Genomic DNA, 21,388 nt, shown 5'->3' with positions numbered 1-21,388 from the left:
ACACAAAGCAAAAGCAATTTCAATGGCAAAAATATGATTATGTTATATGGATGAGATAAATCACACCATAATCATGTGTCCAGATAAAATACAGACTACAACTAAATATGGGAGGTCACCCCCAACTTCTATTAATATGTATTTGAGATTTTGTCAGCTAACTCTTGAGAGGAGATGAAAAGCAGCAGACACGCTAGATGGAAGATGAAAAATACTGGGAAGATGAAGAAAGAAAATCTTAAAATTTAGGAAGTTGTAATCCTTAACTTAATAACTTCTTGAAAATTGGGAAAAGGTCCTTAATATTCATCATTAGCATTAGAATCCTTCAGACCACCTCATTGACCAAAAAGTTGCCCCCGTGTATTTTGAGCACCACAGCATGAATATATTCATGTATATATCCTACCAGTATCTTGGGGGATCCAAACAACATAGACATACCATACACTGCTGATCCTTAGCATTCCTTGGAAAATTTAGGTCAAGCGAGGGGACACACAGTAAGTTTTGCTTTGTTCTGTTTTCTTCTTAATGTATTTTAATCTGTCCCACTACACAAAGGTGGATGATGAAACAGCATGCCTGAATTCTATTTTGTCCCCACACCATTCTGTAATCTCTGCTCATTTGGAGTCCATGAAGAAGAATGCACAGACAGAGTTAGGGTAACCTGAAGCCTTTCCACCTATGCAGTTGATTTTTACTAGCCATGAAGGCGGCAACCCTCAAAGCCCAGGCATCCAAATGGTCAGCCCTCTGAGATCAGGCAAAAGGGAGGAAAAGCCATCACAATTGCTTGCAAGTAGCAATGTTTTGGCCTTGAACCAAAATACCAGAAATATTTTAATTAATGGGGACAATGATAAATAAAATAGGAAGTGAGATAAGAGGTCATTGCCTGAGAAAACAAGGCTTTTCTTTCATTTTTACAACTCTCTGAATGACCCCCAGAAGAAAGTACATGCAAATAATATTTTAAGTTCTGGGATGTGTTTTTGCCTTTCCAAGAAGGACTGTCCACAGATAAATCCAAGAGGGAGGTCATTAAATTAAATGGAAGATATTTAGAATAGGCAGCTTCATACCATGTAAAGCAATTGTAAGTCTTTCTTTGCATTTTAAAAGTTTTTAGATAAGTAGTCAGATTCAATTAAGCTCTGCAACTTCAAGAGATGGTGCTTCTAAGAAGATAGGCGGGAGAGCCTGCAAAGTCGGATTCCCTGGTCTGTTAACAGACCTGTGGGAGGGCAGAGAGAATTGGGCTATTGTGCTTCAATCAGCAGTATAACCTACGTGTCACAGTCAATTTAACCAGGAAGTTTTAGAGTTGGGATGGGGACAAACAGCCATCTAAAACAGAATTTGAGAAAGGGGCAACTCATTAGTGTGAAAAGAATTAAGGGTTTAGACACAAAGACTACCACAGAAAAAAGTTTTAAGTAGATTTAGGGTTTGAAGATTGACAGGAGACATCATAAAAGTTGCTGCAGCTAATTCCATAATTAGTTAAGAGCACAGAGCCAGACTGCTTGGGATTGAGTACTGGTCCTGTCACGTGGCCAATGGTAATGCTGAGCAAGTTACTTCCTTCTTTGTGCCTTATCTTCCTCAGTTGCCATATGGGAAAATTATAATACCACCTACCAAAACTCATATTCCATGAGTTAATACATGTAAAGTTCTTCCAAAGGACCTGAGAGTTAGTAAAACTGTTCAACATTTAACTATTTCTATAACCCAGAAATGTCCCCAAGGAATAACTAATATTAACTTAACATTTACTATATAATAGGACATATGCAAAGTAATTTATGTGACTTATGTTTACTCTCAACAACCATCCTATAATGTAGATACTATTATTACCTCAACTCTACCAGTAATAAAATGAGGCACAGAAAAGTTTTGCCCAAGGTCACACAGCAAGGAAGCAGTGCTATCAAGATTCAAATCCAGGAGTTCCCATAGTGGCTCAGCAGGAACAAATCCATCAAATATCCATGAGGATGCTGGTTCGATCCATGGCCTCACTCAGGGGGTTAAGGATCTGGCATTGCTGTGAGGTATGGTGTAGGTGGCAGATGTAGCTAGGATTCCGTGTTGCTATGGCTGTGGTGTTGGCCAACAGCTATAGTTCCAGTTCAACCCCTAGCCTGGGAACTTCCACATATATAAAAAGAAAACAAAAACAAAAACAAACCAAAAAAAAAAGATTCAAATCCAGGCAATCTGGCTCTAGGTACAATACACTTCATCCCTCTGTGGTCCTATCTTTAGACTTGACAGAGGAAACAGCAGACACAAATAATGAATTTGCTTTCATGATTTATTTCAGCGGGTTTAGACTCCTCAATAACAGGCTACAGTGGATTCATCACTGTCTCCCCAGTGCCTAGGAGACCACCTAGGATATATCCATATACAATGGATATTTCATTTAATAACTGGCTAACTGACTGCCTGTCCTTTGTTAAGGTAGGACAGGTGCTTAGGCTCCATGGCTCATGCCTGTATTTTAAATTCCCAGGACAAAACTCACTGCCATCTCTCATGGGACAGTCATCTTGACACTGCTATAGTCCCGTGGCCTCTCACTGTGCCCCTCAGGCACAACTAAAGGGACAGTCACTGGTTTCTCTGCTCATTCCTCTCCCTCTTGTCCATACTCTAAGTACTCCACGGCCAGGATAAGGTGGATCGCAAAGGACTTACTGAAGACAATACCAGAAGAAAGAGGAGGAATGAAAAGGACTCAGGTCTGGAGTAAGTTCTTTTGAGTCCTTGTGTCTTTCCAACTCTGACTACCGCACCACCTCTCTTTTCTGGTTTTTAAGCCTCAGGAGTCTCCAGAGCGCTGATGGGCAAACTGGTGTTTGAAAAAATCAGGCCACTTGGAAGACATAAAAAATTATTAGAACTTTTATTTCTAATATAACAAGCACGTTAATAATAAATTTGTATAAGGCCTGACTCTAGAGCCTTCACCTCATCAGTATATCAAATGGCTGTGCATTATTCATTTCCTAAAGAAAGAGAAAATCTCCACAGAGTTAATGGAATTGACGGCATTGCTTGCATATGATTGTCCTCCTTCAACATACTGGGATATGTTGCAGCTTAGGTGTGTCTGGGAAAGTGAAGTCAAGGATGATTTTATCTAGTCTTAACTGAATTAACCTTCACAGTCCAGACACTGTATTAAAAACATACTAAATAACCAGCACATATGAACAAGATTGCAATTTTGTGTCACATACTAGAAATAAAAACAATGATTAGCTGAGTAAATCTAACAAGAGTCTGAAAATTTTGAAAATACCAAAATACCTACTTAAAATTCCTATTTGTATTCACTGTCTTTAACAATGAATTCTGTTCCAAGTGAATATTGCAGTTCGAGATATTAAGTAATCAATATAATTTATGTTCCTAAATTTATAACAGAGTATAAACTATCATAAAATTGGATAACTTGGAAAATAGATTTGTTATACAATTCGCCACTAATTATCCAAGAATTTTCAATTATCTTAACATATTTGGGTCATGCTAAATATGGGAGGCCCTCAACACTTTTGAGTCTCAAACAATCTGCATTTTTGTTATCTACATATTAATATTCTTAAACTGCTTTGTATATGACAAATCTGAATATTCTTACATTAGCTTGCCAACAAATATTCAAACTGTCAAGTGCTATGTTTCTTTGTGCCTACCAGGATACTAGTTTTGGCAACATTACTTACCTAATATTTGATTATCTGAAAGTTTTATTACCTCTATTTTGAAACTGTATTCTTTTGAACACATAGGATCCCTTGAAGGATACCTCTGGGAAAGGTGCTCAGGAAGAGGGTCAGAGGGGGTGGGGAGGCCTAACTCCAGTTCTCCTCTAGCCCCTTAATTTGCACCTAGATTATATATTAAGCTCCTGCCTAATAATTTGCTTGGAAATAGGGTTCAACTGCCATGAAATATTTACAATTCATCAGCTCACATGTTAAAAATATTAAATTATTATTAACATTTTAAAGTTGTTAAATATTTAATTTATTCAATAAATTACTCATTAATACTGTAAATATTAAAATTACTGCTTATTATAGCTGTGTTCTTGATACTTAAAAATGAGTAAAACTGGAAAAGAAGGAAAAGAATGGTGATACTAGTAATAAAGATGATTTTCACCTCTTATGTCTGTGAAATTATGATAAAGTTAGATGTAAGATCTGCTGGTTGCAGCAAATCTTTAGCTACAATAAATACCCACTGGATTTTAATCTAGTGAACTGTACATTAATAGTGAAGGACAATGTTAAAATGTTTTAAAAAATCCTGGAACAATCTTAAAGGTTTAGAAGTGAAATTAACTTGAGATTTTAAAATAATTTATTTGTTCTCTGGGAATGGAAACCCTCCAATAATCTTTAGGGTCTAGTTTTATAATTCAATTCATTCAGCTTTCACAAACAAAACAGAGACTTTTATCAAGTGTATACTTTCCTAATGATTGTACTACACAACATGAAACTTTAAAATACACCACACTCCAAAGTTGCCATCATGCCACAAAAATATAAAATAAGTCTACCTATTTGATTGCCAGTGAGTTTGATGGCTTAACACTACTAATAATTCAAGATACGCACATTTCATTTTTATTTTCTTAACATTTCAGCTACTGATTTACTTTAGACTCAGCTTGATGACTGTGCTAATTTGCATGCACTTTCAATAGTTCAACAACAAACTTTAATACAAGGTACTTACAGTCATAATACATATAAACAAGTAACAATTATTACATTTATTTTACTCTATATTCTCCAATACTTACTGCCAAAAGAAAAAAATCTGCATATGCCCAAATACATTATTGATGAAATTATTAGCTACCAGAAAGATCATAGCTTGCTTTATATATTTTGCATCACTTTCTCGGTAATTTTCATTTGTTTGAAAGAAGAAATCAGATCATTTGTTTAGGCAGCAAAGACCAAACAAACCTGAAAACCTCTCACTTTTAATATTTCTATGTCAGAATTAGAGAAGAGTATTTGGGTACAGAGCCTCTAAATATAAAGAAAAGATAATCTGTGGAGTGCTTCATTCTTTAGACACTTCTTTGACAAGAGAGCAGACATATCTTTTGTATGTTTTGTAAAGAGATTTAAACACTAAGAGGTCCTCCCTCCCTCAGACTATGGGACTAGAACCAAAGGTAGCTTGGAACTTCCCAATTTCACAGCAAATAATACTCTTATATTTGAACAAAAGGCAAGGATGACTCAAATGCAATTAGGGTTGTACATCTAAGTAAATGGCACAACATGCCAACTGGCATGGATCTGAGGATTACTTGGCTTCCTAGAAGACCATCTTTTTCCCATACAACGAATCTCGCAACTTACCTTGCAATGGTCCCAATGTTAATACTACATTTATTTGTGATATAAAACAAGGGTCAGCAAACTTTTTCTGTAAAGGGCTAACTATTGAATTTTAAGCTCTGTGGGCCACTGGATCTCTACTGCAACTCCTCAACTCTGCCTTTAGAGAAAGAAAGCAGCCATAGAGAGTACATAAGCAAATGAGTGTGGCTCTCTTTCAATAAAACTTTATTTACAAATAGATGGATAATGTATTAAGGTATGAGTATGGTTGTATTCCAATGAAACTATATTTATAGACACAGGTTGCAGGCAAAATTTAACCCAAGGGCCATAGTTTGCTGACCCTTGAAACTGAATAGGAAACTCAATATTAAAATTTCTCCCATTACATAGTTAGTAGGGTAATTTATAGAACATAGTTAAGTCTCATTTTCGTACATATATTTAATTATAGTCAAAAACTGCCTGTAGAATTCATTCAATTCTCTAGTCACTTTTTCTTAAAAAAGTATTCTTTACAACTATGTTCCAGGAATTGTGCAAGAAAAATAAATCTTCTATCAAAATAAAAAATAATAAATAAGAACTGTGAGCAAGACAGGCACAATCTCTACCTCATAGAGTATAGAGCACATATTCTGCAAGTATTTACTGAGGTCATGCACTCTTCTAGGAGTGAGGTGTACTGCAGGGAACAAGACAAACAAGGACGTCTTAGGGCGTTTACATGCTTAGTAGAGAGAGACAGAATAAATTATGTGATAAACAATAAAAGGTCACAGTGGTAAATGCCATGAAGAAATAATACATATGTTATAATAAAAAGTCACTTAGCAGAATGGGGAAAAGTGGTAGGTAATGGTGCCCAGAGAAGACTTCCTGAGATTTCTGAGCAAAACCTGAATGAAGAGAAAGAACCATTGATACCAAAATCTGGGGGCAAGAATCTTCCTAGCTAAGTAAACAGTAAAGTCCCTGAGACAGGAATGAGCTGATCTGCTGGAGAAAGGAAAAAGGCTAAAGAAGTTTGAGTGTCTAGAATGAAGGAAAGATGGTAAAGGATGAGTCCAGACAGGAGTGTAGGGCAGATTATAGAGGACCTCATGGTAAAGAATCTGGATTTTTTTGTGGATAACTGTAGGGGAATTTCAAGGAAAAGAATGAGACATTCTTTTTTTTTTTTTTTTTTCTTTTTAGGGCCACACTTACAGCATATGGGTATATGAAAGTTCCCAGGCTAGGGGTCAATCTGGAACTACAGCTGCTGGTGGGGCCTATGCCACAGCCACAGCAACGTGGGATCTGAGCCGCATCTGTGACCTAAGCCTTTTTGAGTTCATTCGTAGGCTAGGCTTGCTGCTAATAATGTGATGAGGAATAGTGCACCACAGCTCATGGCAATGCCAGATCCCAGACCCATTGAGCGAGGCCAGGGATCAACCACCCATCCGAAAGGATACTAGTCAGATTCGTTTCCACTGCACCACAACCGGAACTCCAGAATGACACATTGTTATTCATTTTAAATTACACTGAAAAAATAATACGAGATGAGTACTACTAGAAGAAAGTTCAATGTGAAATGGCACAGTGAGGAGTAAGAAAGAGCTGCAATAACCCATAGAAAAGAACCTATTCACCATGCTCCTAAAACCTGAGATCTACCAAGGGATCTCTTCTCGGGGAAGTCTGCTCCTTCCAGCAGAATTCCAAATGCCCAATGTCTGGGACCCAGAAGGTCTTTATGCTTTTTTGGATCTTTGGATTCTAAAATATAACAAGCAAATGATAAAACCTAATTATTCACTGAGAAGTTAATGCAGAGACATTAACTAAAAGGCCCCTATCTGACTTGAAAATCAGAGGTTACTCTCAAAGTTGGCAATGAAATTTTTACAACTGGGCTTAAAAGATAATTATCCCTATTATTCTTTCTTAGTAATTGCCATTTTTTTCTATCTCTATGCATAAATCATAATATGCATATTTTCAAATTTAGTACAATCTTTTTAAAACATACTTACCAATTGTCTGCTGGAAATCCCCCCATATATGGTGCAAATAAATCACAGAATGTCCTTTCTGGCTTAGTTTTGCAGTCACCAGCTACCAAAACAATGCACAGATGATAAGTCAGTTCTGGTTTTTTTTCTTTTTTTGGCTGCACTCACATCATATAGAAGTTCCAGGGCCAGAAATCTAACCTGAATCACAGCAGCAACTCAAGCAACAGCAATGACAACACTGGATCCTTAGCCCACTGAGCCACCAGGGAACTCTCAGTTCTAGTTACTTAGACTCATGAATGTACACCTATGTATAAATACATGCCACAATTGTATGCAGTTTAATGTTTGTCCATGGTTCTGGAAGTGTAAAATTCTTTTTCATCCTACAGGAAGGTCTAGCTGACCTTCAAGTAACTTAAAAACAAACTTTAGCATCTGAAAGCAGTTACAAGTTCCCTTAACTTGCTTTATTTTATATCGAACATCACACATTTAAGCACTTGATATTTTTTATTTTTACATTAACAGAGATATTGTTCAGACAGCTAAATTTCTTTGGAGATATAAAGATGGATAAAGGGCATTTGCTACCCTCAAGGGACTCATAGTCTAAGTAGGCAAACAGTCTTCAAAACAATGAAAATGACAACAGCCACACTGCACGGAAATGCAGTGCTAACATGATACATGCAATGTGATACCATTGGAGAATTCAGCCTGTAAGGAGTGTGGGTTCATTTCATGAAGAAACTGGCAACAAAGCTGACTCTTAAAGAATAATTAAGAAGACAAATGGAGCGACTATAGCAGTTTTTAAGATCCTAGACCATTGGCTAAATAGAATTTGGATAACTTATAACCACATACTCTAGGGCCAATGTCTTTTTAATTAACACTAAGACAAAAATAATTATATGATGCAGTTGAAGGGAAGCAGAATATGTGACCCCCAAATATCCCTTTTTCTGCAAAAGGATTATTTCAGGGTGATTATTTTAAGAAACAACAGACACACATAAGAAAAGCTCTGAAAAGCAAGTGGAAATCACTCTTCTATTAGAGAAATGTACATTTATAGGGGAAATCTACATTTGTAAGTGTGCCTTGCTCTCTGTACCAGGAAGAGGAGAATGACTAAACCTCTAGCAACTCTATCAAAGGAGAAGGCACTGACTTAAATCTTCAAAGCAACCACACCCTGGTTTACTGTGCTCTGACTAAAAACCTGACTCTCCTTACCCAACACCTTTTGTCTTTAGCTAGAGTTGGTTATTTAAGGTGAAAGCATGGGTCATTTTTTTTTGGGGGGGGGTTACTCAGTTTTCCTAGATATTTCCCTTCTATATAGAAGGTATGTATGTCCTTAAACTTGGTTTGGTTTTATCTTAATATGTTCATTATGGGGTGGGGGAGTCTTAACTATGAACCTGTAAGGGTAGAGAAAATGGTTTTCCTCCCCCACATAGTCCTTGCTTAGAAGACAACTTAAAAGCTACTTAGGAAGGTAAGGTATATATCCAAAATGTTAACAGTACATAATAAAGTATAGATTGCAACACATAGACAATGTATCCATTTACTCAATCAACAAATATTTATTATCTACCATGGATCATGTACTATTCCAGGCTCTCAGGAAAGAACAGTAGACAAACACACAAGGTCACTGGCCTCATGGAAGTCACATTCTGGTGGATACTAGTATGAATTAATATGTGTAATAAAAGAGTTTTAAAAAGATTAGCATAATTAACATGATTCAAGTAATAGCAATGCTAAATCCTAATTCTCTGAAACAAAGAATACAAGTAGAGGATGCTATTAGTAAAAATACGATGTCAGTAGAAAACTTTAGCAAAGCACTTTGTTAAAAGTTTTTTGCTTATTAAAATATTCTGGATGTCAATTCATAACAATACTTCCTACTAATAATTCATCAATTTTAGGAGTTCCCGTCGTGGCGCAGTGGTTAGCGAATCCGACTAGGAACCATGAGGTTGCGGGTTCGGTCCCTGGCCTTGCTCAGTGGGTTAACAATCCGACGTTGCCGTGAGCTGTGGTGTAGGTTGCAGACATGGCTCGGATCCCGCGTTGCTGTGGCTCTGGGGTAGGCCACTGGCTACAGCTCCGATTCGACCCCTAGCCTGGGAACCTCCATATGCCACAGGAGCAGCCCAAGAAATGGCAAAAAGACAAAAAAAAAATTCATCAATTTTAGCTAGTGTGAAATATTTATAGTAGGTAGATCCTTGTTCTCTGTTACACGTTTTTAATTCAATTTATTTATACTTTTTTTTTTTTTGTCTTTTTGCCATTTCTTGGGCCGCTCCTGTGGCATATGGAGGTTCCCAGGCTAGGGGTCCAATCGGAGCTGTAGCCACCGGCCTACGCCAGAGCCACAGCAACGCGGGATCCGAGCCGCATCTGCAACCTACACCACAGCTCACGGCAACGCCGGATCGTTAACCCACTGAGCAAGGCCAGGGACCGAACCCGCAACCTCATGGTTCCTAGTCGGATTCGCTAACCACTGCGCCACGACGGGAACTCCTATTTATACTTTCAAAAAAAGAAGAAAGACATCATTTTGAAAAGGCAAAAGAAACTTTTTAAAGCATTCCTCCCAAATTCTAGAACATTATATATTTTAAACCTGGATATTTTCAATACACATATTTGTGGACTTCAGGTATATGAAAGGAAGAAAACAAGAGTTCAAGATGTAGAGTAGACATTAAACAATAGACATTTCTATGTCACAGAAAGGTACGAAAGAATCACTAGAAAGTGGCAAAGACATAAAAGCCATTTGTACCTATTGTTACTATCCCAAGATAGGATCATTCTCAAGTTCTGTGTATGTTTGCTAATAATTCTGAAAAGAGCTTTATAACAGAAGAGAGTCAAACCTAAACATACAGACCAGATGTTTTACCCAATAAACATGTGACTTTTGAACAATTATTTATATTCTTTTCCCAACTGACAAGTGAGGATAATGCTATCAGCCTACCTCATATTGTTATTACTCGATAAGTTATTACAGAAAGTTGATCTAGAATTAAATTGATCTCATCAAGAGACCAGTGCCATAACAGTTGCAGTTTTTATGGAGACCAACACATCCTATGCCCTGTTGCCCATGTTGCTTCTCATCTTACTCGTCAAGACCAGAAAAGTTGAGGAATGAGATTGGAGAGTATGTCTCTAAGTGACTTTTAGTGACAGCTGGTGTATTGTGAAGAATATTTAAAAGAATTCAGTTTATTAAATGACAAGGAAAGTAACTGATTAACATAAATTATCATCTAGATGCTTCTAGCACTGATAACACACATTCAGCATCAAAAAATTTCCTGACAGTGATGACATGAGCTGCATAATAATCACCATGCTTTGATTAATAATTTTGTTGAATAAATGGATGAATTAATTACACTTACAATGAAAGCCTCACTTTCTGTACTGCACTGCTTCCTATCCTAACACAACTACTAGGAATCAAGATAGAAGTAATACAAATTACAGTGTTAAGCATACCAAATGGTTACAATAAAAAAGATTTCCATTTGAATTATCACAATAAATACATTACATGAAATTTAGAACTTGAAGAGAAGCAAACCTCTAATTAAGGGAAACTTAGGAGAGCCTTTAGCAAGTTCTTTGATGAATGCATTTATTTGTGTCTTGATCCTCCGACCAATCGTATTAGCAATGACAAAAGATATGCAAATTTGAACAGACAATAGTCAAGCCAAATTGCTCTGACTCATACCAACAGAGACATTTTCAGCACATATTCAGCTTGATTCACACTAGCAAGGGTCAATATAACCAAAGAACATTTTCATAGTTATGCTTGGCTATAATCTAAAAACTATGCCATAATCACTGACCACCAACAATGCAAACAAAAATCAAACTTATTTTACACATTAAATTAACATATGAAGCATGCACATGATTTAAAGCCAGGAGAATCGTGTATTTACCCCATTACTGCTGAAAAATTGAATAGCAATGAACAACTATGCATTTCTATGTTTGAATTACCATTTTGATTGTATATTTTAAGCAAACAAAATATTACATTTTTGGTAGAATAGTTCATTGAAGACAATTTGGAACTAAATTTCCCTCCTCACCTCCCTCAAGAAATCCAGATTAATTTATAATGACTGAATTCTCAGTAAAAACTATATAGACTACATATATATATATATATGGAGAGAGAATAGTAATAAGCTATTCAACTAAATTCATTTGTTCATGATGAAAATAAGTTTTGCAAAAGGAAAGAAAAGTTATCCTAATATAAACTGCTGCTGTAATTAGTGCTTGAAAGTTAAGCTATGTTATCAAAAGACTGCAGGATTCTGTTTGCTTTCTATTATTTCGCCTTTGTATGGATTTTTTTTTCACCAGTAATCTATAAAAGAAAGATTAATTAAAATTCCAGGTTTTGAAACTCTAAAACTACTAAGTTTCAGTTAGCTTGTCAAATAAAATAAGAGTGATCTTAGTTCAGTCCCTAGTGGACAAAAGTAAAATAACTATTACTCGGCATGATTCAGCAGGCAGTGATCTAAGTGACCGTGACCACACAGGAACAAAAAAGAGCATTTGTCCTTTCCCTATCTTTTGTCTTCTTAAAGGGTTTGTTCTGTTAACAGACTACCTTAAGACTGGACTGGCTGTGTTCCCATCCATACACACCAAGTGAATTTTTAGCAAAAACCCTGGGGGAGAAGCTTTCCACAAATGAGACATTAACATTGCCATCCTTCTAGTGAGAAATTTGAATACACTTTGTTATCTGATACTTACCTGTTAAACAATTAAACAGAGAGCAAAGAGGGAATGAACTGCAGAAAGTGTGTACTTTATAGGCATATTTTCAACAAAAACTTTTAAATGGTTTATAGAGAAATAACTAAAATGTTTAATTTGATTTTTATAAATTGAGATTAAATGCATACTCAACATTAACATTTATCTGGATACTTAGACTCCCACATTGCAACAACTACAACATCCTGAGGAAAGAGGTACTTCAGGAATATAGCAAAGTCTACATGTTGTGTTCAGCCCAAACCTGCAGGTGCATGTGTTTGGGAACAGCCACCACTAGCTGCATTTCTCCTTTCCTAGTGGGCAAACAACTTCTCCCTACTGAGTTCACATTAAAATATATCTTCCTGATTTTTTCTCAAGGACAGAAAAAATATATGACAGAAATCAGTCCTCTACTATTCTGCCACTTGTTGAACTTTCCTTCACATACTTATACAATTACTCCAATCAAATATTATACTTTATATTTACTCTCATTTCATGTTAATTTTACTAAAGGTTGAAAAGTAAGTATTTGGTGAAGATTTTCTGTCCTAACTGCACAAAATTTCATAGCACAAAATCTATTTGATCTTAAACTGGTATTTTCATTATTGTTTTCTTTTTTCACCAAGTTGCTCAAGACACACATTTTTTTCAAGTTGGGTTTTGATAGTAGGAAAATTCAAGATAAATTTTATATGCAAGAAAATCAGAAATGTCATAAAAGGCACCAGTGTTACAGGTACACAAATGGGGTGCCACCATACCTTCATAGACTTGCACAAGCCTAAAAACCTTGGCTTACCAGTGAAGTCACAGGAAGAGAGCCGTCTTGCATTTGCAAACACTGCCCCCCGGAGCAAAAGGTAAACACAAATGCCCCCCTAAGGAACTTTATGTTAGCTGCAGTACAAGAACGGAAAAGGCTCCGTGCAATTAGAAACTGAAAGCAATCACTTACTTTTTGCAGCCACTGAGTATAATTTTCCATCACATGCTCCAGATGTTGAAGTTTTTGGGAAGAGAAATCCTGTTCCACGTGTGGAGCATCTCTCTGCAGAGCGTTTGTGTTGTACTGATCTGTCGTACTCTCACGACAGTTCCCGTCGTGTTCTGGAAGAATAAAAGTGTAGGCACATTGCCCATGCTGAATCCGGTTATATCTTCTCCCACCGTTTTCTGGACTTCGGCGCTGGTTGCTGCACCCTATGTGAGTCAGAATGGCAGCGAGGAAAGCAAAGGAAAGGAAAACTGTCATTGTATTGCCAGCACTCTCGTTCTGTGCCTCTCGCAAAACTTGCTCCTTTCTTCTGACCTTTAAACTAGTTCTTTATTTCAGGTAAAACTGCTTGTTTGTTTGACTTTTTCCCTCTCAAAGAACGCCTTTGCAAAAGAATCACAGAAAACTAGCCATTTGTTAGCTTTGTTCTAAAATGTTATTTTTTTTAATTTCACTGTAATGATAGTTTCCTTAGTTAAAACTTGAGATATTTATTGCATAGTAGCTGAGATTTATTGTTTCCTCTCTGTGTAACCGTTCAGCGTGGAGCCTGCCTGAGTCAGCTGCGTGTACATATTCTAGACCCTTTCCTCTACCCTATCTGCTGCAGATCTGCTATTTTCTTCCAGACCTCAGTGAGTTTTATTAAGGTTGTACATCCAAGCCAAGCTGGAAGCAGGCAGCCTTTCACAAGATGACTTGACAAGAATGCTTGAGTGTGCCCCTATGCTAAGGATTGCTGATGGCTTGGAGCCGCTGGATCGTCTTACAAATTGGCTAGATGCGCATGACCTCAATCATGTATGGCCCTCCCGCCCCTTCCGCAGACAACTGCCTCGAGCCTTTAGCAGATTCACTGCAAATCAATAAATGGAGCAGTCCACCTTAATATACTTTTGGTGTGCATGCTGACCTACTAAAATCTAGCAAATGAGCAGTATTGTTTTTAAAGTTCTACTTAATTGGGGAACCCTAAGAAGAAACTGGCATAATGTCCAGTAAAATTATTTTATAGTGAATAACAATCTGTTTAATTATTAATTTAAAATAATTATTTCTGACTCTGCGAAAAAAGATATTAAAACAATTTTCAGAGATGGTGTTCATTTGTTGTATTCACTATCAGGAAGGGTCAAATTAGCAAAATATTTCATAACTTGTCATTCAAAGGAATATAGTATATGCATATTAAGTAGAATAATTTAAGTACTTTCTGAGATATAAATTTTAAGTAAAACTGGTTCCCTGCTTAGGATGTAGCCCTGTGTGTTCTATGTATATAAACTGAGCAACTTTCTTAACAAAAACAATTTAAGACAGTGGCCTGAGAATTATTAATTTCTGTGGTATGTCCTAAATGTATAATTCAAAGGACCTCTTTCTGTTGCTATGTCTATTTTTAATATTGCTATGAAAGTTCTACATAAATTCTATAGAGAAAAATTATCTGAGAAGAAACATATCAGGTGTGCCAGTGAGACAGCAAAGGGCTGCATGGGAGAAATCTCTGTTCTTCTATTAGGTAAGAAATAAAAATGATCAGAAGGTTATTTCCTAAATGTAGGGTATAAATATTTGAACAAAAGAATCAGTAAAACATAAAGAAGAGGTGGTAATTATAGAATTAATTTTATGGCACTGAGATCTTTACCAAGTGTGTGTAGAAAACATGAATTAAAAGCAGGGGCTTTCACCAAGAACTGGGAAGGATTTTCGGGAATGGAGTTTCTCAACTGCAGTCATGGTGTGAAAACAGAAGAGAGATGTTGACTCTCACGTCACAGAATAGGGCGCAGGGCAGTGGATGAGGGGCAGTAGAGGTTACAGAATGGTGTGGAGAGAGAAGTTAGGGGAGAAGGCAAAACAAATTCCTGAAAAATAATGGGATTTACCTGGGGAAGAAAATTATGCCATGATTTATTAGTCTTTTCCACACCCAATAACAAATTTCTGATCTGACAGATATGGAAGCAAGTAATATCAAATATAGCGATCATCTTTGAACTGCTTTTGCGGCCTCCTCCTGATGCTGAATATCTCTTATTGGCTACATCATTCAAATGCAGTAATAAGAATGATATTTATCAAGAGCTTACTATTTTCCAGGTCTGTGCTAAGCACTCCTTATATACAATCTCATTTAATTAGACCAACAAAACTAAGATATAGGTATTGTTTATTCCTATTTTTATCAATAGGAAAACAGAATCACAGAAAGGCTTATCAGTCACAAGTCATAAAACTATCAAGTGATGGTGCCTAGTAGGTGAAGTCTGGACAACTGATTCTGACCCTATGCATCTAACCCCAAGCCAGCCAAAAAGCTTCCAAAAGGGCTCCAGCCAAATTGATGGACAGTCCTAACACAGGTTAAGTGATCATACTCAGAAGAAAAAGAACTGATTAAAAGCCAGTTTCTACTACTAAAGTGATTTAATCCTTTATCTGTACCCCAAAAATAAACATATAAGTTACAGGTAACCCATAAAATTGAGTTTTTAAGGGCCTACAAGGACAAAGTGCACTGGCAAAGCATAGACTGTGTAAGAACATTTTCCAACATTGCTTGCTTCAAAAATTATCCCTGGAAAGAAAAGAGTCCAAATCCAACACCTATAAATTGGATAAGAACTAGATATAGCTGAAAATAGGCAGAAGATACATGAGTAGTGAGATCTCTATTAAAAAGCTCCTGCATTTTATAACAGTCAAGATTGTTAAAAATCAGTCCCTGTGTATGTAAGTCTGTTCTGTCTGTCCATCTGAGTGTATCTACATATGCTTGTTTGTATAATCTTTTCTAATCTGAACAAATTAAAAGAAGGAATGCAAACTTCCTGAGGGAAAAGTAGACAACTAAGAAAGGTAAAAAATTTTAAGATGTCGATGATGTCGATCCAGAAAAAAAAAAAAGCTCTAAAGATCAATTTTAAGTAAATGGAAAATAGAAGGACATGTAAAGTGGAATTGCGTTTTGGGACTTCAGCTGAGGAGACACTGGGTGCATTAGAAGATCCTAATGACATGCTAAAGACCATATACTCTCAGAGACCTAAACCTTACCAATAGCAATACTGTTGGTTGTCATTGTTGATTATTCAGAAATGGTGCAATGTAGAAGATTTCAGAATTCAAGAATATGAAAAACAAGCAGTATTTTTTACTTTCTCTACCATATTTCAAAACAATTTTTTTTTTTTTTTTTTTTTTTGCTCTTTAGGGCCGCATCTGTGGCATATAGAAGTTACTAGGCTAGGGGTCTAATAGAAGCTACAGCTGCCAGCCTACACCACAGCCACAGCGACACAGGACCTGAATTGCATCTGCAACCTACACCACAGTTCATGGTAATGCTGGATCCTTAACCCACTGAGCAAGGCCAGGGATCAAACCTGAAACCTCACGGTTCCTAGTTGGATTTGTTTCTGCTGAGCCACAATGGGAAACCCCCTCCGAATTTTGATGGTCTATAGAATAAATAATTTTATTGAACTGAATACTGAGGTAGCTTAATTTTGAAGGTCTTATGTCTTTATTTGCATTCGGCCTCTTTATTCAGGTTATATTTTGGGTCCATTCTGAATGATCAGTCCTGCGCTATACCATCTGTTACATATCATGACTATCACCCATGCTCTAAAATAGTTACACAATATAAAATAAGAGTTTATCTCTCAAAAACACCATCAGATACTTCTCTAGTATTCATATGACCCCTATGATGGCAAAGGGAGTGGGAAAACATTCTCCCTTCTTGCATACTAAACACAATGTCATTCAGCACACAGTGTATGCATATATCTTAGAATATATTGTATATATTAGGGGCATCATATTCCTTTCTATGGCTCTATCATGGCACTTTTAGAGAGCAATGGTAGTGGCAGCTATGAAAAACAAAAAGATTCAGGATATCACCTAGTGACTGGCAGCTATAGAAAAGCAAAAAGATGCAGGATATCACCTGGTGACTGACATTTAAGTACATGTAAAACTTCAGTTAGGAACTCTCAAACCAATTGGGAAGATTTTGCAAAAAGTTAAAACAATGCAATGGATGGGAGTGAGGAAGACATTATAGTGGGTGGAGACATTTAGGTAGGTGAGGAATTTAAAATTATTACATAAATATTCCCCTGCCTTCTAATGAGAGAATTTCTGGTAACTAGTGGGTGTCCTGCTTGCTAAGTCAGTTTTTTAAGTGCAGCTAAGCAAGTTGGAAAGAGCTGAGACATAATTAGTTTATTCTACCTAAGAAAGGAAAGAAGAGATTCAAGGAAAGATCTGGAAATGGTGGACTGGAGCTAAAAAGGTTCAGAGAAGAGTGAAAAGAGAAAGGAAACTTGGGGCTGCATGGCTATAAGAAACTTGGGAAGATATAGCAAATAAAGAGGTTTGGAATGAAATGGTGTTTCCCATGAGATAAAAATCCCTCTTCTTCTTTACAGTAAAATACACGCTTTGGGGCAAGTGAATTCTTTAGGGTGAGTGAGAAGAATCATTAGTCCTTGCTCCATATATAGAAATAACTAACATCTGGGTAACTTAGACTGTTAATATGAACACAAAGTCATTTATTTCTCTTTGGACAATTCACACTAGATTAAAGCCTCCCCGGGGCTGGTGCTGTGTCTTTTTGACAACTTTACTCCCTTTTCCTAGCACATATGAGGCAACTGATAAATATTTGTGATCAAGCTGTCTGATAGATTCACTTTCATCCTTGATGTTGAGACCTGAAGACCCAGAAATGCCACCCTCCCTTGGAAGTTTTCATGTGCCCATCTTGCCTAGGCCCCAAAACCTCACTTTTTGGAGAGCCACACAAGAGACTCAAGAGTCCACAGCTTCCAAAGCTAATCCCAGGAGGGGCAGTGGAACATTACCTAACACTCCCAGCTACTGATAGACATTGCCATGGTTGAAGAACCATTCAGGAAACAGTGCAGGGGAGTTCCCATCGTGGCTCAGTGGTTAACAAACCCGACTAGTATCCATGAGGACACAGGTTTGATCCCTGGCCTCGCCCGGTGGGTTAAGGATCCAGTGTTGCTGTGAGCTATGGTTTAGGTCCCAGATGTGGCTCGGATCTGGTATTGCTGTGGCTGTGGTGTAGGCCGGCAGCTATAGCTCTAATTTGACCCCTAGCCTGGGAACCTCCAAGTGCCACAGGTGCAGCAGTAAAAAGACAAAAACCAAAAACCAAAAAAAAAAAAAAAAGAAGAAGAAGAAGAAGAAACACTGCAGAAATACTTTCCAGTGTGAAGTTACTTGCTAATTCTACAACTGGGATAACTTCTACAAGTACCCAAGTCAGAAAAGTAAACAAACAGCTGGAGACAATACCAAGTAAAAATATGGAAGCCAACATTCCCTCATACCAGAATGGAGAAAGATTTCCATTGGACACCCAGTGAAATGAAATTTTATTATTGGAAAAAACATATAAACCCTTTGCATTTACTGTCTCCTGTCTTTCTTTCCCTACAAAAGACTTGATTCCTAGATGAGAGAAAGGTCTTTTTTTTTTTTAACCTTTTATTTATTTTTTTTCTACTGTACAGCATGGTGACCTCTCTGTCTTATATTTTCCAAATTCAGGAGAAAGTATGTAATTTACATGTTCTCAGAACCTCAGAAATAGCACCTATTAGAAGGAAATGGATGGAATTACCATTTGAAGACCCATGTATCCAAAGGCACTTGGATGGATGGTGGCAAATTCTTATAGCCAAAGCTGATAAATTCCCTCCACTGAGCAGAGACTTGAAGATATAGGACTTCCTGTGATTCTGTATTTGTGATTAGGGTTATGACAACCTCTAATCACCAGAGGTAGGAAAAAAAAGGATCAATCACAAATATTGCAAAGTCAGATGGAAATATGGAAATGAGATCTCCAAATTTTTCTAAAATCTATCATTCTTTGATTTTCAGTCTTGCATTCATACTCTGTATTAACTAATCTTTTTTTCTTTTTTCAACCAAATTGGATGAACTGTTTCATAGTGGTTAAGGTGGAGACTGAGTGATTTATTTTTGTTTTTGCTTATTTCTTGTTTAAGATATTAAATAAGACTGGATTACAATGGATAAGACATTTAGTTATTCTAGGCTCAGTGTCCTCATCCACAAAATGAGGATGATAATACAGTACCACTTATATAAGGGAGATATAAAGATTAAATAGGACAGTGGATATGAAGTCCTGACCAAAATGTCTAGAGTGTATCATATAGTGTTCTATACGTTAGTTCTTGTTGTTTCTAAATATATTTCTTTTTCTTGTGCTCAAAAATAATCTTTTTTTTGGGGGGGGTCTTGTTTTTTTTTTTTTTTTTTAGGGCTGTACCCACAGCATATGGAGGTTCCCAGGCTAGGGGTCCATTTGGAGCTATAGCTGCTGGCCTACAACAAAGTGAGATCTGAGCTATGTCTGCGACCTACACCACAGCTCAGGGCAATGCCAGATCCTTAACCCACTGAGCGAGGCCAGGGATTGAACCCACGTCCTAATGGATGCAAGTCAGTTTCGTTAACCACTGAGCCACAACAGGAACTCCAAAAATAGTCTACTTAATTGAATTTTATGAACTAACTCCATTCCCTACCTTTTCCCCTTCTTAAATTGTTTAAAATCACTTCTGAACCTCTTAAAAATCAGAGTACTTAAGAAGCACATTTTAATATAGGAGGGTTACCACGTACACAATGAAAGTTCACGTAAATAGCTCTAGTTTCCTTAAGAGCAAGGACATCAATGTTTTTCCTAACTGCTGCATCACTGGTATCTGAAACAGTGAGTACCTCACATATACTAGGTACACAATAAATATTTATTGGATGAGTGAAACAAGGTGGAAATAATTTAGTAAGAATTATTAAATTAGTAATAATTATTAAATTATTACAGAGACACTAGTAGGGCACACATATAAACCAGTATCATTTTGTAGTATGCTAAGAATTTTATTCCCTGGAAACCATGGTAGCATGTGGATGCCATTTATGGCTTCATCACTGTGACTTATTATCTGACTTATTTCCGGCAAATTCAACTAAATGACCTTATTTTCAAGAGTTTCTTTTATGCCTAGACTTGTAGCATATGTCACTGCATTCTGTTTCCTAGGATGGGGAGATAAAGTAGCAAGTGTTTGCCTCTGATAAAATGAAAAAGAACTGAAACGTAAAATATACAGCTTGGCATGACTTGCACATAAGCAAAGGAAATCTTATTTTATCTATTATTTTTCTAATACTAATTTTGCTTCCCCTCCAGATCTAATCAGATTAGGAATTTGCAATTAAATTAGAAAATAAATTGTAGTGATTATATAAAAGATGTGAAAATATAATGGCTTTAACCAGGCTCTTACTTCATAAATTGACAGGCAAATATCAGTCATTTTAATGGTAATCGTTTAATTTTTTTTTAGGTTTAATGGTAATCTTAAATGAAGTACCCATTAAATCTGAAAATTTACACTTTCTTTTTCACTGAATATGTTTGTTGGTTCTTTCCTCTGTACCTTTCTCTTATAATTAGTAAAAATCTTTAAAGAGGAAAATAGTGGCAAATAAAGAAAGGCGAGAATAGAAGACAGCCATACATGAATGAAAAATTGAAAAAGATTGTCATAACCATTTTATTCTTTATAGTTATATGTTCCTTCTACTTGTAATATGTACAGATGTATTTTAAGCTCCAGAGGCAACAAACATCCTGTATATTTTGCAAAATGTTACCCAAATTTGCATCATGTTCACTTTCCTTGTATTTATCGAAACTGCACTTGCCCCTTATACTATCGTTTACCTAACAGTTCCCTTCCCCTGAGTTTTAAGCTTTATATGTATCTTAGATTTACTTTATTTTTTACATTCTTTCCTTTTCTAATTTTTATTTAATTTATTTATTTATTTAGGGCCTTACCTGAGGCATATGGAAGTTCCCAGGCTAGGGAATGAATTGGAGCTACAACTGCCAGCCTACACCACAGCCACAGCAACAAGGGATCTGAGCCAGCTTTGTGACCTATACCACAACTCATCGCAATGCCAGATCCCTAACCCTCTGAGCGGGGCCAGGAATCGAACCTGCATCCACATGGATACTAGGTGGACTCATTTCTACTGTGCCA

The 21,388-nt window shown here is 36.7% G+C and overlaps 1 protein-coding gene across 2 annotated transcripts in view; it reads right to left on the bottom strand.

The window, feature by feature from the left end:
• ANGPT1 (angiopoietin 1) overlaps nt 1-14,080 on the bottom strand; it is a 289,488-nt gene extending 275,408 nt beyond the window's left edge. The window contains exon 1 of one of the 2 annotated variants that reach the window (XM_047783418.1): nt 13,206-14,080. In XM_047783418.1, the coding sequence (XP_047639374.1) occupies nt 13,206-13,502 (297 nt within the window). In that variant the 5' untranslated portion in view covers nt 13,503-14,080. The remainder of the gene's footprint in view (nt 1-13,205) is intronic. The other variant, XM_047783419.1, reaches the window with a different exon arrangement.
• Between the last annotated feature and the right edge of the window lie 7,308 nt (nt 14,081-21,388).

This window comes from Phacochoerus africanus, chromosome 6 (genome assembly GCF_016906955.1).
Source record: "Phacochoerus africanus isolate WHEZ1 chromosome 6, ROS_Pafr_v1, whole genome shotgun sequence".
NCBI classification, from domain to species: Eukaryota; Metazoa; Chordata; class Mammalia; order Artiodactyla; family Suidae; genus Phacochoerus; species Phacochoerus africanus.
Note: the sequence above shows the minus strand (reverse complement) of the source record. Positions and strands in the feature narration are given on the sequence as shown.